The 26,798-nt window shown below is 34.0% G+C and overlaps 2 protein-coding genes across 2 annotated transcripts; both read right to left on the bottom strand.

The window, feature by feature from the left end:
* Nucleotides 1-179: 179 nt before the first annotated feature.
* On the bottom strand, nucleotides 180-2,755 carry LOC18051398 (triacylglycerol lipase 2). The gene is made up of 10 exons (XM_006447604.2): nucleotides 2,704-2,755; nucleotides 2,025-2,152; nucleotides 1,828-1,938; nucleotides 1,586-1,726; nucleotides 1,398-1,508; nucleotides 1,165-1,308; nucleotides 1,045-1,085; nucleotides 847-926; nucleotides 656-751; nucleotides 180-574 (listed from the first exon to the last, which is right to left on the bottom strand). Exons 1-10 carry the CDS (start codon nucleotides 2,753-2,755, stop codon nucleotides 255-257), a joined length of 1,224 nt encoding a protein of 407 aa, XP_006447667.2. The 3' UTR covers nucleotides 180-254.
* A 211-nt stretch (nucleotides 2,756-2,966) lies between these two features.
* Nucleotides 2,967-26,798, bottom strand: LOC18051397 (triacylglycerol lipase 2). Its single transcript, XM_024190864.1, has 13 exons — nucleotides 26,526-26,798; nucleotides 26,277-26,349; nucleotides 25,979-26,043; nucleotides 25,527-25,633; nucleotides 24,864-24,987; nucleotides 4,615-4,725; nucleotides 4,376-4,516; nucleotides 4,197-4,308; nucleotides 3,965-4,074; nucleotides 3,830-3,870; nucleotides 3,593-3,672; nucleotides 3,414-3,509; nucleotides 2,967-3,286 (listed from the first exon to the last, which is right to left on the bottom strand). Exons 1-13 carry the CDS (start codon nucleotides 26,640-26,642, stop codon nucleotides 2,967-2,969), a joined length of 1,497 nt encoding a protein of 498 aa, XP_024046632.1. The 5' UTR covers nucleotides 26,643-26,798.

The raw sequence follows: 26,798 nt of genomic DNA, 5'->3' as shown, positions 1-26,798 counted from the left end.
TCTCATGATATCTGCTTAACTAAAATTATTTTAATATGGAATAAAGGGACTCTAAACAATGTTGGTTCTGCTATAATCAAATGAGATTAATGATGTTCAATAACCAAATAGAATGTGAAATATACAATTAAGTGATATTTGCATTAACATAAAAGTCATTTAATAAAAAAAGGGTACATCTTTAGAGAACCAACGCAAATGATTCGAGCAGACTCTCTCTCTTTGTCTTTCTGTGAGTTGTCTCATTTACATTTTCATTGTAGCTTAAAGAAAGCCATGAGAGGCTCATACAGAACTTGCCCAGCATTTTCACCCATAACATAGTCTGCATGAGCATAATCCTGTCTGTACTGAACTACAAGCTTATCTCCCTCATGATCGTTGAGGCTCTCCAGCAGCAGTTTCACATCATTGACATCCGAAAGAGCGTCGGCTCCTCCGTAACTGAGAAAGAGAGGAAGATCATGCGGAATGCTTGTCATGTTGTATAGAGGCGGATTCGGCTGCCCATAGTGTTTCTTGTTCTCTTCTTTATTGTTGTAATCGTACATTGCAATGGTTCCTTCTCTAATCACTATCCAAAATTGTCAGTCTTGAAAGTAGAATACTTATGCTCCTTCAATTCATAGCTTCTAATCATAATATTAAGACTTACTTTGAGCTACGTGGATCATGTTCTTAGTTGAAGTTGCCTGAGGCTCGTGTTCTAGAAATACATCTACTATCGAAGAGTTTAGGCAGCAGTTTTGGCCTATAAGTAGTTACAAAACATTTCAACTAAGTAATTAAAGAATAATCCTTCAAGATTTGGGGGATTATTAACAGATTAGGGCACATATATACTACCTGTGAAAGAGTTCAATAAGTTGGTACAATCAACTCCAGGTTTTTGGCAAATGTTTTTAAGAAGTTTGACTACAGCCTCCCTGTTGAAGCAGAGGAAGAAATTCAAAAAATTAAGAGAAGTGAGATAATGTTGATCTCAGAAAATTTAGATAAAGTCATGCTTGATACGGGAAAAAACAAGGAGAATTAATTATATACCCTCTTGGATCAAATTCATCAAGGCCTAACCAATATAATGCCTGTGAAAAGAAGATATACAGATTATCAGGAATTTCTGTTGAATTAATGTAGATTTAAAAAAAAAAGATTAGTATTCACCTCAGCTAGAAAGTTATCGGCAGCATTTTTGGCAAGTGGTGAGGTCATTTGTCCAACATAGGCAATTGGACTAAGCAAGGCAGCTGACCTTAACTTGTTCACCGGCTGATCCTTAGAAAATGAAGCCAAAGCAATCAGAGTTCCCTACAAAACGATTTCAGAAATTAGCTTTGTCTCTATTGTTTGTTAACAGAATTCAAAAACAAGTGAAACTACAAAATTGTGAAAATCACCAGTGAATGCCCAACATAGTGTGGTTTCTGTCCGGTTTGATCATGCACATGTTGTAATGTAGCAGGAAGATCGTAGGCTACTAATTCATCCCACGTCCAATCCCAGAAAGCCTAAAACACGTCAAAACTTATAGAAATAAAAATCACAAAGATGGAAATTAAGACACAGTTCAAGCCAAGCAGCATACTGAGTCATCAGGACTGAGTGACACGTGGCCACGGCTATATTTGGTTCCACGCGTGTTGGCAAGCCACACATCATATCCATTATCAGCCAACAAGAATGCCAATGATTGCTCTGGAGGTAATAGCAGCCATGTTACTGCATCCTGCCATGGATCAATAGCTTGTTACATCCATGATATTATCAAAAAATTTCAACTACTTGTAATATATAAAGCCAGCGACAATGCAGAAAAGAATTATTAACCATTAAGAGCCCATGTTGTAAGAAAACCGGTAGCCTATTTCCTGGTTCACCGCCTGATCGTCCCACTGGAATTCTCTGCATGCTGAGGATATAACCATCTTTTGTAGTAACCTGTTATAATTTCATTACCCTTGATAATTAGTGGTATGCCTTAACCTTAAGAACTTTGTAATTGTGATGAATTTTGGGTATGTTACCTTATGTTCTTCACAAACATAATTTTGTGCCTCTACCACTGATGCACAAATACCATCATCACTGGCTGCTGGGGCTAAAGCAGCCTTGTGACCTTTGGCTGAAAACAACTTTGGTCTCAATCCAACGGCTGACCCACAGAAAAGAACCAACACAATTATAGACATTAAACCGTTGGCCGTCTTCAATTTTTTTGTTTTCATGTTTCCTGCTGTCTCTACAACTTCCAATGATACAGCAAATTTTTTTTTTTTAATAATAGCAAAATGCCAAATAAAAACAAAAATGAGTATTCACATGAAAATGTATTGAACATTCTTCGCCATCAGGTTTAAATAAGGTATCTAGTGGGACCTAGATGATTTAATTTATATTTCATCGCTAGCCAGGATTCCACAGTTGTACAAAATTTTCCTAGGTTTGCTTTTCATTGCAAAGAGTGATCAAGTAAAATGTGGCAAATATCTAAGCCAAAACATGGGCAGTAAGAAATTGCCATGCTTCGACAAATCTCTTTTGTCTCATCACTAAGAGCTGCACATATAGCTCCAATAGAGGCGTGTGAAAAACTAAGAACCCATGTCCTTTTCTGTTCATAAATTGACTAATTTAAAATCATTTTTTCTTCTCTTACCATGAGAGCAGCAATTTATGGGGCTTACAAGAATTCAATCTACTCACCTTTGGAATTACCTACTGAGAATTGTTGGTTTCTGTTCATTTGTAACACCATTTATAGAATGGGTTCACTTTGATACATTAATTAGAGAAAGGTAAGCTGAAGCACAGCAGTTACAAACAATATGCAGCACAAGGACATGCTTATCATATAAGCGGCGATGTTATGCATGCATGGAAACCAATTTATTAACTAACCACAGTACAATTATAGGACAGTAACATGAAGTAGTGGACACAAGCTCATTATTTGCACAAGTCCACTTTCACTGACGCTTAAAGAAAGCAATGAGAGGATCATATACAACTTTCTTTGCATTTACACCTAGGATAAAATCTACGTGAGCATATTTATCAATGAAATGAAGCTCAAGCCTGTCCCGAACGTGATTTTTCAGGCTATTGATCAAGAGCTTCACGTCTTTAACATCAGAAAGAGAGTCAGCCCCTCCGTGGCATAGGAAGAGAGGAAAGTCCTTTGGAATGCTAGTCATGTTGTATACTGGAGGAGTAGGCTGCCCGTAGTGTTTCTTGTTCTCATTTTCATCTTTGTAGTCATACATTGCTAGGGTTCCTTCTTTGATCACTGTTAAAAACACAGGGTTAATGGGCCCGCAAAATATTTTTTTATTTTTCATCAGTTTAGAGAATCATTCGAGCCACTTGTTTACTTAGAATAGGTTTCTGCATTGCACAAATAGAGGAACCCTTACTCTGAGCAAAATGGATCAAATTCTTTGTGGCTGAAGACTGAGGCTTGTGGCTCGACAGAACACTTGCTCCAGAAGAGTTTAAGCAGCAGTCCTTCCCTGCAAATAGGAAAATGTTTGGTGCAAGATGTACATTTCCAAGTCTAAGTGCCACAATAGCAAATCAGGAACATGTATGCTACCTGAGAAAGCAGACATCAAGTCCCTGCAATCGATTCCTTGTTTTACGCAAATTTCCGCAATAAGTGTGATCGCAGGTGCCCTGCTAGTTTGGGGAAGCAGATTAAAATGAACTTTCTACCAGTCTAATTAACCAAAACTGATTGGCACAATAAATCTGGAGAGAGATACACAATTTATGCATGGAAAGTAAGATGTTATCCTTTTCGTAGTGCAAGGATAAAAGCTAAAAAATTTACCCCAATGGATCAAATTTGGCAAGATCCAACCAGTAGGAAACCTGTCAAAAGATACAACAGCAATATATAGATTATCTGATAGATCCTTGTAGACAACTGACAAAATCAACTTGGGTAGAAAGCTGTAGTATTCACATTGGCAATCATGTTGTCGGCAGCAAGTCTGACAAGGTTGGAGCTTATTTGATTCAGATAGGATACTGGGGCAAGTAAGGCAGCTGATTTCCACATATTTAGAGGTTGTTGGTTGGATAAAGCACCAAGAGCAATCAAAGATCCCTATGAATTAATTTTAGAGTTAGGCTCCTCATATTTTGCTTAAAAAAAAAAAAAAAACCTTGAACCGGCAGTACAGTGTCTTTATTCACCTGTGAATGCCCAACATAGTGCAGTTTCTGTCCTGTCTCATTGTACACGTACTGGAACATAGCTGGAAGTTCATCCGAAACCAATTCATCCCACGACCAATTCCAATAAACCTGAGAAAACCAAGTAAAAATCTTGAATATTGAACAACCAAAAGGATCAACTCAAAAGGAAAATAACCTTGTCTTGGGGACTGAGAGATGAATGTCCAAGGCTATATGTGGTTCCGCGTGTGTTGGCAAGCCATACATCAAACTCATTGTCTGCCAAGACAAATGCCAAAGCTTGATCTGGAGGTAATAGCACCCATGATGATCCATCCTATCACAACACAACTACAATTTATTATCCTCGTCACTTGCTTCATCAACTGGGATTCCCATAAAAATTATCAAACACTTGCATAAAAATTACTTAACCCCTAGTAGTCCATGCTGTAACAAAACAGGAGGCCTGTCTCCCGGTGCTCCCCCTGATCGTCCAACTGGAATTCTCTGCACGCTGATAATATAGCCATCTTTTGTCATGACCTAATTAAAGCAGATTAAAATAGACTAGCTGAGATTACCGTTGTCAGTAGTCAATATGCCTTTAACTTCATCAAAAGAAACAGTAAAGTACTTAGGCAGGCATATTACTTGATGTTCTTCACAAGCATAGCCTTGTGGCTTCACCATTGTCTCACAGAGACCATCAGTGGGTGAGGCAGCCATGCCATTCCGACCCTCAGCTTGAAACAACTCTATTCTAGTTCCAAACGCTGATCCACATAAAAGAATCACGACACATGTTGAGGTTAAAACAACTTTCATCTTGGAATATGTCTTCTTTCTAACAGACCTCAGAGCTGTGAGGAATTTATAGTCTTACAAAAATAAATAAAAATTGTGAGATAATAACCACATCAAATCTTGAGAATCTTTGTCAACAGATTGAACTAACGATGTAAACAAGGCGTCTGGCAAACCAGATATCCTAATGCTGTAAACGAAGATAAACTGTGATCTCATCAATGCCGAGGATTCCTTATTACAACAAGAAATTCGAGGTATCTTTTCACACGACAGCTAACAACGATAATTATGTAAGGCGGAACATATGCATTAAGCAAATATAAGCCTCTTTAACTTGAGAAGAATTTATTTGATGAATTACTGATTGCCTGTAATATTGTAATCCGCTGACTTTACTTCATGCTGTTTCACTTCTTAGTTTCTTAAAAGTTCGGCAACTTGTTCAATTGTCAACTTCACTGAGAATGTAATCACTATCAATCACATCGAGATTATCTACCAGAAGAAAACAAAAAACTAATTTTATGCGGCAAATTTTGTGCTTGCTTTGCGGGGATTCTGAGTTTACACTTCGTTCCATGTTCACCCTTTACCAATAGAATTTTTTTACATGTTTTTGTTGAATTCAATTTGCATGCACTTAAAACTTGCTTGTCTACGTCGGAGGAAAGCTTGTCCTTAGCATTTAGATACTATCTATTCATACAACCAAAGAAGTTTCGAAATTATTAAAATGGACACCAATTTATTAACCATAGTACAAATTGAAGGCCAGATCATTGGATGAAGTAGTGAACACATGCTCACTCTTTAGTAGTGAACACAAGCTCATTATTTTGCACAAGTAGATCCTTAGTGACGCTTTAAGAAAGCTTTGAGAGGATCATATAAGACTTTCTTAGCATTTGTACCCTCAAAAAAAAATAAAAAATCTACATGAGTGTTTGGTCAATAAAATAGGGCAACTATGATCGGACTTTACCCAAAGCCTCTTTATGCTCCTCTTATTAATATGTGGTAAAATAGGGCGACCACAATAAGGCTTCACTTAAAGTCTTAATTATGCTCACCTTGCTTTAAAGCACGAGATAGAAGAAAACAAGCAAGCAAGATTTAGGCAAGGAGACTGTTGAAATGAGGATAGACCCAGTCAAAACTACCTTCTCATTCCCTTTGAAATTTTAGGAATTGAATCTTATCCTTAAAACCCATTCTTCCGTAATCCAAAGGGGAGAGGGGGATGGGACTCTATCCTTAAAACCCACAATACTGCAATCCTGGAAAGGGATTTCCTTAAAAACTCCAAAGAGTGCCAATAGTGTGGGACTTTAAAAAAAAAAAAAACCCCATTTTAGCTCTCTTTCTTTACATTATCCCTGGGGATTGAATCTTGAACATATTTTCTTTCTTATCCATCTTTATTCCTTCTTATCTTTATTTTTTCTTATTTAAAGGGAGAGTTTCTTTTTTTTTTTTAACACAAAAATCGTACACGTTGTTTTTCTTACGAAAACTAGTAACACTGACTTGACTTGAGGGTTGGAGGGTTATGTCGAAAAAGCTTTTAGCGACTTTGACCATTTTTGTGTTTGCAAGGACTTGCCAGAGTTGGATTAATGGTCATCATTTTTTGATCGGGCTGCTAGGTTAGGGCAAAAATCATCTCTCCATATAAAAAAATTCAAATGTTGGCATTAATATCTAGTTGGTAGCTCACATACGACCAGATTTTACCATAACATTTTGGTGTCGTATGTGAAAAATGTACAAGAAGCCAATTTACCTAAGTAGTAACACCTGTGTGTGATCAAAAGGAAAAAGCAAGCATAAAAAGGGTGAATTAAGGATGAATATCAGTGACGATGAAATGGAGAGGGAGAAACACAGGTTCGATGAGAATGTCACCTTAAGGAAAATCAGCCACGAAGCTAGAGATAGGGTAATGATAACTTTATGAAATAAGAGTTATCATGACACTTTTAAATTTAAATTAATAATACTTAGAGAGTAAATAATGTATTTTTATTGAATTTTTGTTATATTTTGTATAAACATTCATCTTAGTTTATTCATAATAAATTTTGTTTGATTTAAAATAATTAATGTGCTAAATCATATGCATAATTGTAGGTGTCCGGAAGCCCAAATTTCAAAGAAGGAATGTGTTTGTGTTTTCATTGAATTTTTGTTATATTTTGCATAAACATTCATCTTAGTTTATTCATAATAAATTTTGTTTGATTTAGAATAATTTATGTGCTAAATCATATACATAATTGTAGGTGTCCGGAAGCCCAAATTTCAAAGAATGAATGCTGATGTAATAGGCTTGTAAAATATGGAAAAGAGCTTGGTTACAAAAGAATTGAAACAAATTTGAAACAGTGCAGTTGCTGTAGCAACCATTGCTGTAGCAATATTGGAACAACGACAGAGAAAATTATGTGTGTTATAATTGCAAAATTGCGATCTGCAGTTTCTTAATCTGACTTTTGCGCGACCTAGGCTTCCACTTATCCTAATTTTCAACTATAAAAGAAGCACACATCATAAGGAAAAGGGAGAGCCGTAACCCAAAGAGAAAAACCATAAAGAAACAAACGAAAAACATGATTCAAGTGAGAGATTGAGGGCTGCACAAGAGGAGAATTTGCATAAATAAATCAAGAACTCAATCCTTCTTATTCTTCTCTTGTTTTCTTGTTTACTTTTTTAGTCTTGAAAATGTGTTTGATGGCTGAAACTTTGTTCTTTATTTTTCTTTTACAAACCATGAACTAAATTTATTTGTAATTGAGTGATAAACAATCTTGATGGTTTATTGACTGAAAATATGAGTTGTTGCATGTTTGCTGTAGCATTTTATTTTCAAAGTATTTATTTTTATTCATTATTTCGGCTGATCACCTATTTAATGATACTAGCTAAGGAAGTGCCACAAAATGGTCTATCTTAGTAGAACATATCAGAGCAATTCTTGGTTTTAGACTGGGTTTCCTGGATTAAGTTTTACTTTATTCCAAAAGGGTCGTGTTTGATCTAAAATTAGTGATGAATTAGATATAGGGATTCACCTTGTAGAGTAATTAGAACCTAAGTGTGTAATGTTATATCTTATGTTGGCATAACAACTGATCATTATTAGGTTACATATAGATATAAGATATTCAACATGCGACAGCTGATGATATGTAAGGATTCTGCCCAGTGTTGTAGCAGATGCTGCAGCAACCGAACCAAGCATTAGAAACCAATCAAAATCATTAAAAGAGTTTATTCACTCAACTACTCTATATTCCCATTGGTTTTATCTTTAAGTTTGATGTGATAATTTACTTTGTTGCATTTTATTTATTGTGTTTTTATTTTAATTAGTACATTAGTTTCATTAATTGTTTATTTTAATTTAGAACAAAATCTGCACTGTTAGGATTGTTGTAGCAAGTCTGATAACATCAATCCATGTGGAGACAATCTTGAATACTCATCATTATATTACTTGTTGTGTACACTTACACATTGACACCAATAGCATTTGAATTTATACCCAACAGGTAGTAAATGAAAGAATGAAGCAGATGAATAGCCTGACAATGTTATTGTAAGAATTACGGGAAAGGCAAATGAGACTCATTGAAAGGAATTCTGCTGGGAATGCAGTACGTAAATCAAACCACAGAAGGCATGCATTAGAAAAACTAGGAAATATTGTATCAATACCACAGGAATGGATTATCCCTTTCAAAACAACTTAAAACTTGGAATAGAGGTTTGAAGTAAGGAGAATATTGAACAAAGAGAGTTGATACAACGTCTGTCAGATACAGAGCATGAACACAAGCAAATAAGTAACGAGAAAAGTAACCCATTGACAGAAGTGTAATGCTTAACATCATTGCAGAGATACAGGGCCTTCCCTTTAACATTAGAAAGGCGAGCACATGATTGGTATAGAAAACTACTATAAAGAAATATCATAATTGTCAATCAATTGTGTAGGGATTTTATTGAACAATTTAAGGGTGTTATGACCCTTAAGATGATAAAATAGAGCTTACAAGTCTTAAATAAGGTGAAGAGGAAACTCTTAGAGATTTTGTGAAAAAGTATCATAGAATTTTCCTAGAATATAGTGCTGTTAATCATCAGTAAGCTTTAAGGGGATTAAAAGGAGATCGTAGTACAACCTTATGACCAAGTAAAGATATATATACAGATTGAAAAAGTATAAGCAGCTAGAGTCAGATGCGAGCAGTTGTAGGAGATAAGGAGATAGGAAAGGAGAACTCAAAGAGGAAACATGCTGGCTAGGTATCATGATAGAGCATATGTAAGCAGGACAATGTTGTAAGGTCAACACCTTACTCATGGCAAAATGTTTAGGTCAGATCTCTTCATTTCACCCAATGAAAATTAGTTGAGATCCAATCATCAACAGAACGTTCTATCAAATCTTAAATTAATCATACTTGCTCGTCCATTGCGTAGTAAGCAGAAGAAACAAAATGAATTGTTTAAGATACGTAAAGGTTTCAAGTCTCAAAACCTACTTGGGAGAGACAAGGAGCCTAAACTTGCTAATTCATCTCATCTATTAGTAGGTGAGCATAAAGATATAAGCATGAAATCTTTTTTTTAAAATCTTTTTAAAGCAAGTAAAGGTTTCAAGTCTCAAAACATGCTCAAGGTAAGACAAGAAGCCTAAACTTGCTAATTCAATTCGGTCATGAGTAGGCGAGCAAAAAGATAAAAGTGCAAAATCATTTTAAGGGCAAGTGAATGTTCAAGTCTCAAAATCTACTTGAGGTGAGACTAGGAATCGAAACTTTCTAAGATAACTCGTCATGAGTAGGTGAGAACTTATAAAACTCATCAAGAGTATAGGACAACCTATAAAACTCGTTAGAAGTAGAGAAAACTTATAAAATTCATAAGGAATAGGTGAGAACTTATAAATTTTGTAAGGAGTAGGAGGGAGCCTATGAAACTCTTCATGAGTACGCAAAGTCGCTATAAGTAGACGAAAATTTATTAAACTCACTATGAGTAGGCGATAACTTATTAAACTCGCCATGAGTATGTGAGAGCTTATTAAAATTGTATTAAAGATGCGAGAACTTCTTAAACTCGTCTTATGTAGGCGAGAACTTATTGAACTCGCCATGAGTATGCGAGAACTTATTAAACTCAACATGAATATGTAAGAACTTATTAAACTCTTCCATGAATAGGAGAGAATTTAATAAGCTTTGTATAAGTATGCAAGAACTTATTAAATTCTATTATGGGTAAGAGAGAGCTTAATAAGCTTTACCATGAATAGGCACATAGAAAAATGAGAAACGCAAAGTGTCTTTAAGGCAAGTAAAGGTCTCAGATCTTAAAACCTGATCAAGATAAAATAAAGGGCCTAAACTTGCTAACTAAACTCGACCACAAATAGGTGAGCAGAAGAAGGGGTATCTTCAACCTGATCATTACCAGCAGCTGTTTTCTAAGATTAAAATTCAAGAGACTTCATCCTCTGTTCAAACAAAGACTTCTGGTTGCCAAGTTGAGTCCTCAGGTTTTTTAATTCCTCCTTAAACTTGATAGTTTTAACCTTAAGCTTAGATTCAGCAGTCCCAATCCTTTTCTTCCAACACTTGATTTTAGTCTTTGTATTGTTGTCATACCTCGCAATCCACTCCTTATAGTTGGTCGCCATGCAGCCCAGCTAATAGGAGCGAAACTTGAAGGCATTTATTAGTTCACCAAGGGTGTTGTTAGTCTAAAAGGGTACACATATTATAATTTTGATGATAACAAACATGTGTCTGAAGTAAATTGAAAAATATTTATTTCACAGTTCACTACTTCTTGAAGGATATTATTTACTAAGTAAATCACGTGAAATCAAGTTCAAGACACTCAACAGATAACGGCGCGATCAAGAATAAAGTTTAGAGCTCAACGGACTCATTATTGCGACAATTTATATAAAGCTGGTATGATTTAATATATGCATGATTTAGCATTTGAGAATTAAGATTATATTTAATAAATCATCATTTTTCATAAAACAAAGGTTTTACAAGTATAAGCTAAGTATTTTATGAAGTTAATTATTTTTCAAGATTTGGACTAAAATGAAAAATTTTTGTAATCTTTGATTTTAATAAGTATTATTTTGAATTATGAAGTTGGACCTATGTATAAATATTTAAAACTTTTTGGGCCATACTATAATTTATGAAAATTTAAGGACCCGAATGTAAACATCCGAAATTGGATAGAGGTGAGCGACTAACCGCCTAATGGCTAGCGACTAGCTGCCTGAGGAAAATCTCATATTTTCAAATTTTGGACTAAATTGAAAGGATTTGAGAACTTTGAAATTTAGGGGTATTATGTTTAATTTTGAAAAGGACTTCTTTGAAAAATATTATTATATTTTAGACCATGGCATAATTTCAAAAAGTTTTGGAAATAACAAACATTATTTAAAAATTCTGAGATTGGACCTTTTTACAAAGTTTTATGACATTTTGGGTCATAATATAATTATAAAAGGTATTTGCACAAATGTAATTCAAATTTAACGGTAACATCACTGTTTTAGAGCGGCAAACCGGATAAATCAAGCGGCTTGAGCGCTGGAATTTACCTATAACGGCTAGTTTTCGGGCTTTAACTATAAAACCTCAACTCCAACTTCAATTTAAGGACTTTTGCAAACATAAACAAGTGCATAAAACATATATTGAGCTTCCGTTTCGCAAATCATCTTATATTGAATCATCTTTGTGCTATTATTTGTAGATTCACTCTAAAAGAGAGTTGTTTGTCGTATTCTTCATTTTTCATATCAAATTTGAGAGTGCAAAAGTGTGAGAAACACTTGTATGAAGAGATTGAGAGATAATCTCTTGGTTGTAAAGGTTTATTGACACCTTAGAAGTCAATTGTAACGAATTTGAAGCCTTGGGTGGCTTGGATAGTGAAATCCTCGAGCTTGGTTGGCATTGAGGCGTGGACGTAGGTGGAGATTGCCGAACCACGTAAAAATTATTGTATTTGTTTTCTCTTCACTTGCTCTTTTATTATTGTATTATACTGAATTTATTGTTTTCAATTCCATTAAGGCATTAGATTGAATTGTTGTGCGAATTGTTTAGCACAAAATTTAAAATCCTAATTCACCCCCTTCTTGGGTTGCATAACTTGCATTTCAGGTGTGACCTTCCACGTCTTCAATATCCTTCTTCTTAACCATTCTAGTAGCAGAACTCGAACTTTGACAAGGAGGACATATGAAGATAACACACAAAGAGTTAGGGAATGGTAAGGAGGCTTGGTGAGTAATACTAGCGAAAAAGGGATTTTTTACACATGCATTATAGTTTCCAACTTGTTTTGTTATACTCTCAATACTAGAAATTGAGAGACTAGTGTTTAGGTGATAAAATAAGACGAATATAAAAAGGCTTTACTCAAAGCCTCATTATGCTCGCCTTGTTATTATATGGTAAAATAGGGCGACCACAATAAATCTTCACTCAAAGTCTTATTGTGCTCACCTCGCATAAAGCACGAGACAAAAGAAAACATGCGAGTAGAATTTAGGCTAGGAGACGGTTAAACTAAGGACAGACCTAGTCAGAACCACTTTCTCATCCTCTCCGAAAAGTTAGGAATTAAACCTTATCCTTAAAACTCATTATTCTATAATCCAAGGGGTAGAGGGAGATGGGACTTTATCATTAAAACCACAATGCCACAATCTATAGGGAGAGATTTTGATTCCTGTAAAATCCCAAGAGTGCCAACAACATGGGACTTTTGGAAAAAGCTCCATCCTAACTCTATTTCTCTACCTTATTTTTGGGGATTGAATTTTGAACTGACTTTCTTCCTTATCTTTATTTTTTTTTTATTTAAAGGGAGAGTTTCTTCTTACATTTTTCTTTTTGGTTCACTTTTTACACAAAAATCGGCTACCCTGTTTTTCCTACGAAACCCGTGATACTTACTTAAACATCTGAGGGTTAATGCTGGAAATTTGACAGCTTCTATGTTTGTAGGTGCTCACTAAGTTTGGATTCGTGGTTGCCATTTTCTGCTCAGGCTGCTAAGTTAGGGAAAAAACCATCTCTCCGCATAAATAAATTCAAATGCTGGCATTAGGATTTGATTGATAGCCCACATACCGACACAACCAAATTTTGGCATCAACAATGAGCATACTTATCGATGTACTTAACCTCAGGCTTATTTTGAATATGGCTTCTCAAGTTATCCAACGAGAGCTTCACATCCTTAACATCGGAAAGAACATCTTTCCCACCATGGTATATATGAAGAGAGGAAAGTATTTGGAACGCTTGCCATGTTGTACACCAGAGGAGCAGGCTGCCGGTAGTGTTTCTTGTTTTCATTTTCATCTTTGTAATCATACATTGCAACGGTTCCTTCTTCGATCACTGTTAAAAAAAAAAAGGAGAATTAAATTGACAAACAACTACCAAATGAGCAGTTATCACATTACTACGTTCGCTGCAGTCAGATATTCATCTAATTGTGGCCAAAACCTTTTTTCTTTTTTTCTTTTTTTTTTGTATTGGATGAATTTATTTACGAACACTTACTCTGAGCCAGATGGATCATGATCTTAGTGGATGAAAACTGAAGTCCATGGACTTCAAATCACCTAATGTGGCAAAGTCTAGGCAGCAGTTGGGGCCTGCAATTATGAAAATATTCTAAAGTCAAGCAACAGAAGATGAACATCTCCGAGTCGAGGTGTCAACTGGCAAAATCGGTAACATGTACACTTCCTCCAAAAGCAGACAGCAAGTCGATGCAATCCATTCCTACTTTTGGGCAAATGCCCATAACAAGCTCAACTGCACACTGCCTGATAGATTGAGGGAGCAGATTAAAGTGAAATTCTTAAGCCTAAGTCGTCAAAACTGAGTGCCAGTACTACAGATCTGCTGATAAGATATACGTGTCACCCTTCTTTTGGCTGAAATGAGGTGTGCAAGAAGCCCAGCTAGAACTGTGACACATAAGTGTGCGTATATTCAATTCATGCATGAAATATAATAGTTTTATTCATGCTTTGTACATCAGTCTTGGTGCAAAAAGGTTTAACAGTTGAATTTTTACCCCAGTGGATCAAATTCGCCAATACATAACCAGTAGCGAACCTGTCAAAAGATATATAACCTGTCTATATATATATAGTTATATACATATAAAACAGAATAAAATCACTGATGTAGAAGGCAGTCGTATTCACATCGGAAGTCAAGTTGGCAGCAGCAGCAAGTCTAGCAAGCTTGGAGGTTATATGACTCAAAAAAGGATACTGGGGAAAGTAAAGAAGCTGATTTCCACATATCTAACAGTTGGTGGCGCTCGGATAAAGCAGGAAGTTCAGAAGAAGCTAATTCATCCCTTGACCAATTCCAATACGCCTGAAAAACCGAAATAAAATCTTTAACATCGTACACAAAGCAAAAAGATAAGCCCAAAAGGAAAACAACATCAGAAAAAGGACGGAGAGATGAATGTCCAAGGCTGTATGTGGTTCAGCGTGTGTTGGCAATCCACACAAAAAGCCCATCATCTACCAATGCGACTGCCAAAGCTTGATCTGCAGGCAATAGAAGCCATGATGATCCATCCTACCCTCACACGGTAATACAACTTAATATCCACCTTTCTTACTCCTACACGGTAACAAAACCGGAGGCCTCTTTCCCGGCGCCCCAGCTGATCGTCCCACTGAAATTCTCTGTATGCTGAGAATGTAACCATCTTGTGTTGTTACCTAAAACAGATGAAAATTGCCTCACATTAAAGTTATCACTAATCATAAGCCTCTAAACTTCATTAACAGAAACACTGAGGGAAGTAGGCTTATAAATTTATCTTCTTCACGTGCATAGCCTTGTGGCTTCACCATTGTCTTGCACACACCATCAGCGGCCGCTGCTGCAAATGCAGCCATGCCATTCTGACCTTTGGCTTGAAACAACTCTTTTCTAGTTCCAGAAGTTGATCAACATAAAAGAATCACCAGACGTATCAAAGTTAAAACAACTTGATGTGCTCGTATTTATCTATTATTTTAATGCTTCCATAACTTAATTTTATGTTAAATTATATTTTATTATGATAATTTTATCTTAATTTTTATATTTTCTTATTTTAGGTACAATATGGGATTAAAGAAGAATAAAATCGGAATATTCAGGAGGAAATCCACTTAAAGGAATCAAAAAGGGAAAGAAATAAAGAGAATTAATTAGAACAAATCACAAAGGATTTAATTTAATTAATCATTAAGCATGCACGCACGTGAGGAAGCATTGAAGAATTCATTTACAAAGAGAATATGGCAAGTCACGTGGATGGGCTTTGGTTTCAATTCTGATTGGCTTAGGAATGAAACAGGCAGCTGTGCTTTTGCTTTTAATTCTTTTCATAAGAGGATTTTACAAGCCACAACATTAAAAAAGGGGAAAGCCAAGCAGAAGCAAAAGAAGACAAGAAGGCAGCCGCACAACAACTGAAAATTGGAGAGAAAACCGAGAGCAAGAAAAGAACAAGAGAAGCCGCTGTAAATCCGGGAGCAACAATTTGGAGAAGCCAATTGCAGAGATTGGAGAGAGATAGCTTCTTGAGCTTTTCTTTCTCTCTTCTCTATTATTTTACTTGAATGTTTCCCATTAAATTCATGGATTCTTTTTATATTCTCATGAACTAATTTATTTTACTAGGGCTACGATGTAGCCTAACTATGAAGATTTAATTTTATAAATTTATGTTATTTTTAATTTATTATTCCATGGTTGAGTGTTCATTATTGTGCTTAATGCTTTTAAATATCTTGCCAATATTTGAATTTTGAGGATATAATATATATAATGAGACCGAGAGGATATTTATGTATTTTTACTCTGTGTACTGGATGCCATAAATTGAACGAAAGACAGAGATGTGCCAACGTGATTCGTGCAGTTTTTCTAAGAATTTCCATGGAACTTAATGAATCTTTGCATATTTAAATTAGATTGGTTATGATGAAATCGGATTGGTTATGGTGAAATCGGATTGGTTATAGTGAAATCGGATGTCCTAGTGTTTTAATCTCTTGGTATTTTCTATTACTGTCTGCATCTTTATTTAATTTTTAATTATTTTATTTTATTTTATTTTAATCTAAATTCGCTTATTCGATTGTTCAAATAAATTAGAGTTAGAATAATTTCGGTAACTAATAGGATATACAATCTCTGTGGGACGATACTCTACTTTTCATTATATTACTTGTGCCGACTAGTACACTTGCTAATTTACGCAACAAGTTTTTGGCGCCGTTGTCGGGGATTGTTTGGATTAGTATCGATACCAACTAACCTTAGTTTAATTTGAATTTTATTGTTTTTATTTTATTTTATTTTTTTTGTTTAATTTTATGAGACGTTCAAGAAGTTTTGATTTATTGCCTTTTGATCCAGAGATTGAACGTACGTGTAGAAGGCTTAATAAAGAAAGAAGAGAAGTTTTACAGGAGCAACAATTAATCATGGCTGACGAAGCAATATATGGAAATGAGGATGCAAGACCTTTAAGAGATTATGTTGTGCCTACAGTTAATGGTGCTCGCTCAAGCATTGAACGCCCTACCGTTCAAGCCAATAATTTTGAAATTAAGTCAGCCATAATCCAGATGATTCAGACGTCAGTACAGTTTGCTGGGATGCCAAATGATGATCCAAATGCTTATATTGCAAATTTCTTGGAAATTTGTGACACATTTAAGCAAAATGGTGTTTCAGACAATGCTATCAGGCTAAGGCTTTTTCCATTTTCATTGAGGGATAAAGCAAAAGAGTGGTTGAACTCACTCCCTGCTGGAGCAATCACTACTTGTGATGGTTTAGCACAGAAGTTTTAGCAAAGTACTTTCCTCCATAAAAAACAGCCAAGTTGAGGAATGACATCACAACCTTTGCTCAGTTCGAGATGGAATCATTATATAAAGCGTGGGAAAGATACAAAGACCTACTAAGAACCACATCATGGTCTACCAGTTTGGCTTCAGGTGCAGACATTTTACAATGGTTTGGGATCCAATACCATAACAATGATTGATGCTGCAGCAGGAGGAACGTTAATGGGAAAAACATCAGAAGCAGCTTATGAATTATTGGAGGAGATGGCATCCAACAATTACCAGTGGACTTCAGAGCGATCAATGCCAAGGAAAATTGTAAGAGCTTATAATGTTGACGTTGTCACTGCTTTATCTGCACAGATGACTGCTTTATCTAATAAGCTGGAGCACCTAAATGTCAGTGCTATTCAAACTCAAGTTTGTGAATTATGCGGAGGGAACCATACCAATGTCAACTGCCAAGTTGGAAGTCTTTTTGCGTCGTCATCTGCTGAACAAGCTCATTATGTGGCAAACTTCCAGAGGCCACAAAATAACTCATATTCTAATACCTACAATCCTGGTTGGAGAAACCACCTGAATTTGTCATGGAACAACACTCAAAATACATTGAAGCCACCTCCAGGGTTCCAATCACAAGAGAAGAAGTCAAATTTGGAAGATGTTCTTACTCAGCTTACAACAAATATGTCTCAATTCATGACCAAAACATAGACAACATTTCATAATCAAGTTGCATCAATTCGGAACCTTGAGGTGCAAATGGGTCAGATTGCAAACTTGTTATCTAGCATACCACAAGGCTCTTTGCCGAGCAACACAGAGACAAATCCAAAGGAGCAAGTTAATGCAATTATACTTCAAAGTGGTAAACAACTTGAAGATCTGCCAAAAGAAGAAAAGAAAGTTGATGAAAAACAAGTTGAAGACACCACCAAAGTTTCTAAGGCAACAAGTTCAGAAATACCACAACCTAAACCAGCAGCACCAATCAAGGCATATGCTCCTCCAATCCCTTTTCCTCAGCGTCTCCGGAAAAATAACATAGATAAGCAATTTTTAAAATTTCTTGATGTGTTTAAGAAATTGCATATTAACATTCCTTTTGCAGATGCTTTGGAACAAATGCCGCTTTATGCCAAATTTATAAAAGAAATGTTGTCCAACAAGAGGAAACTTGAGGAGTATGAAATTGTAATGCTGACTGAGGACTGCACTGCCATCTTACAAAATAAATTGTCATCAAAGCTAAAAGATCCAGGGAGTTTTAATATTCCATGCACTATTGGAAATACTTATTTTGATAAAGCTTTGTGTGATTTAGGTGCGAGCATTAATTTGATGCCTTTTCTGTTTTTAAGAAATTAGGTTTAGGTGAACCTAAGGCAACAACTATTACCCTCTAATTGGCAGATAGATCTATAAAGTATCCTAGGGGCATAGTTGAGGACGTGCTTGTGAAGGTTGACAAGTTTATATTCTCTGTAGATTTTATTGTCTTGGATATGGCTGAAGATATAGAGTTACCTCTCATTCGAGGCCGACCATTCTTAGCTACAGGAAGAGCTTTGATTGATGTTCATGAAGGAAAATTAATTTTAAGAGTTCAAAATGAGCAAGCCATTTTCAATGTGTACACACCTATCAAGTATCCAACTGAACTCAAAGAATGTTTCCAAGAAGACACCATGGATATAAAAATGGCCAAACCATTTAAGGATGAGCATCTATCTGATCCTCCTGACATTTATATAATACATAAGCAGTCTATTAATGAAGATGCATCACCTCATTTTCGTGGGAAGAGACCTAATTGCAAGAAACTTGGGCAAGGTCCATCCAGATCATCTTTTTCGATCCACGAGCCTCCTTGAACCATCTCTTCAAAGACAGTCAAGCTAATGACTATAAATTAAGTGCTTCTTGGGAGGCAACCCAAGCTTTCTAAACTTTATTATTGTCATTTTTATCTTTCCTTATTTCTTTTTTTTTCTTGTCTTTTACTTATTTTGTTTTGTTTTAGGATTTTGCACAAGTTTGGGGTCGCTAAACATCAACTTTCCAGATGCCTTTCAACGACTCAGCTACAACTTTACACCTTCAAGTACAAAACCGAATAAGTTTCTCTTTTCCTTTTCTTTTTCTTTATATTGAGGACAATGTTTATTTTAAGTTTGGGGGTGGGAATATTTGCTTTCATTTAAAAAAAATAAAAAAAAAGAAGAAAAAATTCAAAAAAGAGATTTTAATGCTTATGATGAGTTTATGGTTGAAAATGAATATGGTTCTTAGAAAGGGATGAATATTGTCTTAGTTTATACTTGATTCTTGTGTTAGTTTCGTCTTGATTGTGATTCTTTAAATATTTTGTGCACTTATATTGATTTTTCAGAATTTTGACTTGAGATTTGAGATTGATATAGCCTGAGTTGAGAATTTTAGATTGAGTAAATGATTGTTTACCTTGATTCTACATTACTTAAGTTTACCCAGGCACCATAGTCAGAAATAACTACCTATAACCCTTAAGAGTGAAGTTATCCTTAAGTAATTTAGGCCTATGTACCACCAGTAAGTAGAGGATAATCTACCACGAGAAGAAGGCTATCTTAAGGGATAGAGTGAAAGCTCCTGACTATGATAAAAAAAAAAAAAATCGCATGTGCTTTAAGAAAAATCAAAAGAAAATGCAAAATTATGCTTGTGAAAAAAAAAAAAAAAAAGATCAAGATGATGAGGTTAGTTTGACCTACTCTGTTTATTATTCGAGACAAGGGATGTTGATATTGAAAATTTTGAAAATGAGTTTTGATTGAATTGATTCACACGCAACACCGGAATCCAATATGAGATGAGGCTGACTATTCAATTAAAGTTAGAATTTTGCCAATATTTTAAATTTTCTTTGAGCTATATACTTTATGCAATCTTTGAGGCATTTTTGATGATATTTGTGGGTATCATCGTTGGAAACCCTCACGAGACGATAACTCGTCCACTAGGGCAGCCTAGTGGCACTACAAGAATTATATTCTTTCGCGACCATATTTTCTATGACGATATAATTTTTGTCACAGAATGTCACTTTTTACGACCATAGGCAATCTCGTCGCTAAATGTCTTGTTTTTCTATAACCAAAATTAAGTTCATCACAAAAACTCACTTTTTGCGACCAAACACAATTTTCGTCGCAAAAGCATTTGCCAATTATATTTACTTTTAATTTATTTGCGACCAAAAACATTGTCGTCACAAATTCTATACTTTCAGCGACCACTTCAAGATTTCGTCGCAAAAAAGAAAGTGATAAAAATAATGTACGACTTCCTTTTTGTGACAAAACTAAATTTTCGTCTCAAAATATCTACTTTTTGCGACCCCTTTCAAGTTGTCGGAAAAAGTCGAAAGATTTTGGCGGGTAATCTACAGCCAACCAAATAATAAAAAGATATTTATAATACTTTTTGCGACAAATCATTATTTGGTCGCTAAAAATGAAATATTTTGGTGGAAATTGAACCGCCTTATACAATTAAACTCAATTTGAACAAGTTTTTGCGATCAAATTTAAACGTGGTCGCAAAAGACAAGCATGTTATATGTATTTGTATTATTCTTCTCCCTTTCATTTTTATCTCTAAGTTCTCTCACTCTTATAATTCTCATTCCCTTGTTCTCACTCTATCTTCCTAGCTTATTTTCCTTACAAACTTTTTTTTTGGTTACATAATTTAATTTAATTATCATGTGTAGAAGTTAACTAACCTTTGTGCTTTTTTTTGTAGAAATTAAATATTGAAGATCATATACAAAGAGGTGAAGAAAATCAAGATGCAAGGAGGTGAAGAAAATCAAGAAATTTATGAATAAATATAGTTGTTCCAAATATTACAATGTTATTTGAAGATCATTATGTAATTGTTCCAAGTGTTACAATTATGTAATTGTTCTAAATAATGTAATTTCATTTGCAAAAATTTTTGTGTATTTTTTTTATCAATAATAACTTTTAATTTAATTTTTCTACTTTCATGAAGTTGGTTATAATTGTCTTAATTATTAAAGAAAAATTAAATAAATTATAATTTTATAAAATTATAATTAAAACATAATATTATATTTAAATTTTTTGCAACCAATTTGAGTATGGTCGCAAAAAATTTTAAATCCGTGACGAAATAATTGGTTGCAAAAAAGTAACGGAGGCAAAGTGAAATTATATTTTGCGACCATTTTTTTCATCGCGAAAAGTTATTTTCTGTGACCAACTTATGAAGTGGTCGCGGATACTTTTCCTCGACAGACCTAATGTGACCAACTTGCGACCATAATTTTTTGGTTGCAAATTATTTTTTGTGACGAATTTGATATTTTCTGCGACGAATTTATTGGTCGCAGATGACCATAATTCTAGTAGTGTGGTTTAAATGTTTGTTGCATACGCTAAATGCAATCGCGATCACCTGCGAAAGTGGTTTCATTAGGATTTTCTTTTTGTAGTTTTTATTTTAATTTTTGCTCGAGGACTAGCAAAATGTTAAGTTTGGGGGTATTTGATGTGCTCATATTTATCTATTATTTTAATGCTTCCATAACTTAATTTTATGTTAAATTTTATTTTATTATGATAATTTTATTTTAATTTTTATATTTTCTTATTTTAGGTACAATATGGGATTAAAGAAGAATAAAATCGGAACATTCAGGAGGAAATCCACTTAAAGGAATAAAAAAGAAAAAGAAATAAAGAGAATTAATTGGAACAAATCACAAAGGATTTAATTTAATTAATCATTAATCATGCATGCACGTGAGGAAGCATTGAAGAATTCATTTACAAAGAGAATATGGCAAGTCACGTGGATGGGCTTTGGTTTCAATTCTGATTGGCTTAGGATTGAAACATGCGGCTGGGCTTTTGCTTTTAATTCTTTTCATAAGAGGATTTTACAAGCCACAACATTAAAAAAGGGGAAAGCCAAGCGGAAGCAAAAGGAGACAAGAAGGCTGCCGCACAACAACTGAAAATTGGAGAGAAAACCGAGAGCAAGAAAAGAATAAGAGAAGCCGCTGTAAATTCGGGAGCAACAATTTGGAGAAGTCAATTGCAGAGATTGGTGAGAGATAGCTTTTTGAGTTTTTCTTTCTCTCTTCTCTATTATCTTACTTGAATGTTTCCCATTAAATTCATGGATTCTTTTTATATTCCCATGAACTAATTTATTTTACTAGGGCTACGATGTAGCATAACTATGAAGATTTAATTTTTATAAATTTATGTTATTTTTAATTTATTATTCCATAGTTGAGTGTTCATTATTGTGTTAAATACTTTTAAATATCTGGGCAATATTTGAATGATTTGAGGATATATAATGAGATCGAGAGGAGATTTATGTATTTTTGCTCTGTGTAATGGATGCCATTAATTGAACGAAAGACAGAGATGTGCCAACGTGATTCGTGCAGTTTTTCTAAGAATTTCCATGGAGCTTAATGAATCTTTGCATATTTAAATTCACATAGAGATATAGTGGGTTAATGTGTGAATGTATTTTTAATATTACTCGAGAGAAGATATTGAATGGATTAAGGAAATTCATTGTCAATATGGGTAATAAACTTTAATAGCATAGATGGAGGATTAAATTAGATTGGTTATGGTGAAATCGGATGTCCTAGTGTTTTAATCTCTTGGTATTTTCTATTACTGTCTGCATCTTTATTTAATTTTTAATTATTTTATTTTAATCTAAATTCGTTTATTGAATGGATTAAGGAAATTCATTGTCAATATGGGTAATAAACTTTAATAGCATAGATGGAGGATTAAATTAGATTGGTTATGGTGAAATCGGATGTCCTAGTGTTTTAATCTCTTGGTATTTTCTATTACTGTCTGCATCTTTATTTAATTTTTAATTATTTTATTTTAATCTAAATTCGTTTATTTGATTGTTCAAATAAATTAGGGTTAGAATAATTTCGATAACTAATAGGATATACAATCTCTGTGGGACGATATTCTATTTTTCATTATATTACTTGTGTCGACTAATACTTTCACCTTCTAATATTTTTATGTCATAACAACTCAATCGCTGAGGGGAATTTATATTAGTTAAACCAAATAAATAAATAAGTGTAACTATTAATAGTCACTTTGAATCTTGAGCATCTTTGTCAGCAGATTGAATTGATGATGTAGACGAGGAGTCTGGGGATTCCATATTGAAACAAGAAATTCAAGCTATCTTTTCATAAGACGGCTAAGAAACCAATCAGGCAAATATGCAAAGCCAAAATACATGCATTAAGCAAAATCTAAAAGCTTCTTTAACTTTAGAAGATTTATATAATACGCTGACCTTGCTCATGCTGTTTCACTTGCCTTAAAGTTTGGCAGCTGGTTCAATTGTCAGCTTTATTCAAGAATTTAATGAACTACAATTAATTTCTAGATATCTACTAGAGGATAATTATTTAAAGGAAAATTATCATTGTACCACTTTTATTTTATCTTATGTTCATTCAATCACTATAAAATTTTAATATGTATTTTGCACCCCCTTTCTTTTTATATTTGTATCAACTAGCCACTTTTACATTAATACTATTAAATAATTTTAATAAAATAACAATTTTACCCCCAAATAAATTAAAAAACTATTTTATCTTATAAAAACTTTTAAAATTAAAAATATAATCATAAAAATATCCCTAAATTTAATAAAAATAAATCCCAAAATTAAAATTTTTATTTTTAATAAAAATTATTTTAATATAAAATTATAATTATAAAAATAATTGTAAAATTTTAGGATTTAATAAAAATTTCCTAAATTATTAAAATTTTAAGATTTATTCTTTTAAGAAATAAATTCAGTTATTTTAATAAAATTTTGCAAAATTATATTTTTTTAATAAATAAATTCATTTATTTTTATTAAAATTTTATAAAATTATAATTTTTAATAAAAATAATTATTAAAATTTTGTAAAATCTAAATTTAGTAAAAATCAGTTGAGCACCTCTATTTGGGATTTATTTTTTATTAAATTTAGGAATATTTTTATGATTATAATTTTTAATTTTAAAAATTTTTATAAGATACAATAGTCTTTTAATTTATTTGAGGGTAAAATTGTCATTTTATTAAAATTATTTAATAGTGTTAATGCAAAGTTGGCTAGTTGATACAAATGTGGAAAGAAATGTGATACAAAGTATATGTTAAATTTTTGTAGTGATTGGATGAAAATAAGACAAAATAAAAGTGATACAATGATAATTTCCCTTATTTAAACAGTACCTTCCTGCTGACCTTTGAACTATATCTGACGCTCATATTGATGATAAACTTTGACAAACAATACATGATACTTAATTTGCACCGAAAAGAGTAAAAAATTAGCACAAAATATTAAGAGAAAAAAAATTGCCCTGTGGTGAAATTTTTTCTTTTGTTAAGTAGACTTTTTTTTTTTCCCCAGAAGTGATGGCGTACAATTTTTTGTACTAACTTTTGTGGTGTCACTGCGATTTTCTCCTCTAAAATACAATGCGCACAGAGCACAGACAACCATCGGAAGATATTAAAACAGGAGAAATTATCGAATTACATCCATTCTCATGAAAACCAAATGAAAAACACAAACTAAAACAGATTAGGGAAAAAACTATGGTTTATCCAATTCACAGAGCCTTTTTTTTTTTTTGGGCTTATTTTGTTTTTCTTTCCTTAAAAGAGCATTATCTAATCACAATTGCTGTCACATTTATAAATGCTAACAAGACTGATGAATTTCTGCAGAATTATGTGTTGTGGGAGCATCCTTCAGAATCTTTTCAGATGTTCTGGCTGAAGTTTCTGACCCTCTGAATCTAGTTAGCGGTCTTTTAAGGAAGTGGAATTGGATCGCTCTAGGTTTTATTTGCCCTAGCAACTGCCACCTTCTAGGCTTTATCTGTCCTAACAACTTCATCTGCTCCCTTCTGAACTTCCTAGTTGCATACCATCTTCCACCTCTCCAGCCCAAGCCATACCTGCAATTCAGCAAGATATGTAAAGGAGCAATTCAAAGGGCAGAGTTTGAGATCTTTCTGCGGAAAAACCTCATTTTAGCTTCAATTCCAGATGAAATGTAACAGCTCATAACTCCCGGTACTAAGATTATCAAAGAAGAAATCAAGGGCATCTTGTCTAGAAACCCAAATAATGGCTCTAACATATATACTTATTCAGGACATCTTGCAATTTAAAAAACCACTAATGTAGCGCACTATTTACTAAGATCTGAATATGTTCTAATAATGTTAAAGATAGCTTAAAACCCCAAACTTGAAGCATAAATAATGCTATTTCCCAGATCTATAGTTGCAATTATCAACCCAAGAGCATAAGTACATAATCGTTATTGGTCCCCTGAACTTCTCCTACATTTTACATTGCTTTTAATTATCAATTAACCAAATGACTCCTTCATCAAGCAATGCTAATAAAAACCCATGAACTCAATTTTGAATGTTTGAGAAAACAGCAAATTATGTGCTGAATACAAGATATTTAACAGTTAGGAACTCACCCAATAATTAAAGTGGTTCCAGCAGTGGCCATTGTAGTGGCAGCACTTGATCCTGGATCAACAAGCTTTTTAAATTCTGCATGTCCAACCTGATAATTTTCTTTCAACTGCCACAAAAAAAAAAGAAAGAGCACATTTAACCATAATATCAGATGACAAAAGAGAGAAAGAGTTTGGTGGGAGGAGAGACAGAATTAACTATATCATTTATAAAACCATAAGCAAAGCAATTGCAGGTTCCAAGCAGTAAGAATAGATCAATATAATCCAACAAAACAGCACTAGGGAGTTTTGTTTGTAAGTCTGCTTATAAAGCATCAAGCAGCAGCAAATTTTAAGTGCAAAACACAGTTGAAGCATTTCAATCACCCAAGATAAACACACTTAAACAGAGTAGCTCAAACAAAAGTAAAGAGAAGGGAACCAAGTAATATTGAGCAGCCAAGACTCACAGTACTTTCAATTGATTCAAGCCTTTGATCAACCTTTGATTGATGGAGATGGCGTATAGAATATCCTGCACCGCCAAATCAATGAAGCAATTGTTATAAAGATGACCAAAAAGGGGCTCCAAAATTCCAGTCAAGATTGTTTAGAAACGATAACAATCACTAACATCAAAGGATTGTAGAGAGATAAAGATCCCATATTTATTTTGAATTAAGTATAAAGAAAAATTAACTCTCAAAGAGGGCAAAGAATATATATATATAAGAAGAGAATGTAAACATCAATTGGAAGGAAGCTCACCAATCCATGCAGTGGCAATTGATGCTAGTGAAGTTCCAATTGTAAATACCACTCTATGCCTCTCGAATGTATCCTAAAACATCAATCATCAATAAAGAAACAATCAGAAGTTTAAATAATAATACTGATTACAACAAAACAAAACCCTATACGCCCACCGACAATCATTGAAGCAAAACCAATTAAAATTGATTGATACCCATTACATTAAACTCCATATTAAACACAATTAAAGGAACAAAAGAGTACCTTAGTTGAAAAGTAGTTATCTTGAACAGCACTCCATGAATTGAGGGCTTTTTTCTTAATTTCTGGTGCAGCGAATGAACTCAGAAGCGAAGTCCCTCTGCTTCTCAGTCGCTGCATGAGGTATCTAACTCGATACTCAGTTTGAGTTAACTCAAACGAGTTGTCGAGTTCAGAACAAAAGTTGAGAACCGGGGAAGAAGTTTCTGGGAGGGAAACGGTTTCCAGACTCTTGAAGGACGGGGTTATAATAACATTTAGATCCCTAAGCTTGAC

This window comes from Citrus clementina, unplaced genomic scaffold (genome assembly GCF_000493195.1).
Source record: "Citrus clementina cultivar Clemenules unplaced genomic scaffold, Citrus_clementina_v1.0 scaffold_2, whole genome shotgun sequence".
In the NCBI taxonomy this organism is placed as follows: domain Eukaryota; kingdom Viridiplantae; phylum Streptophyta; class Magnoliopsida; order Sapindales; family Rutaceae; genus Citrus; species Citrus x clementina.
This window is presented reverse-complemented; position numbering and strand designations above follow the sequence as displayed.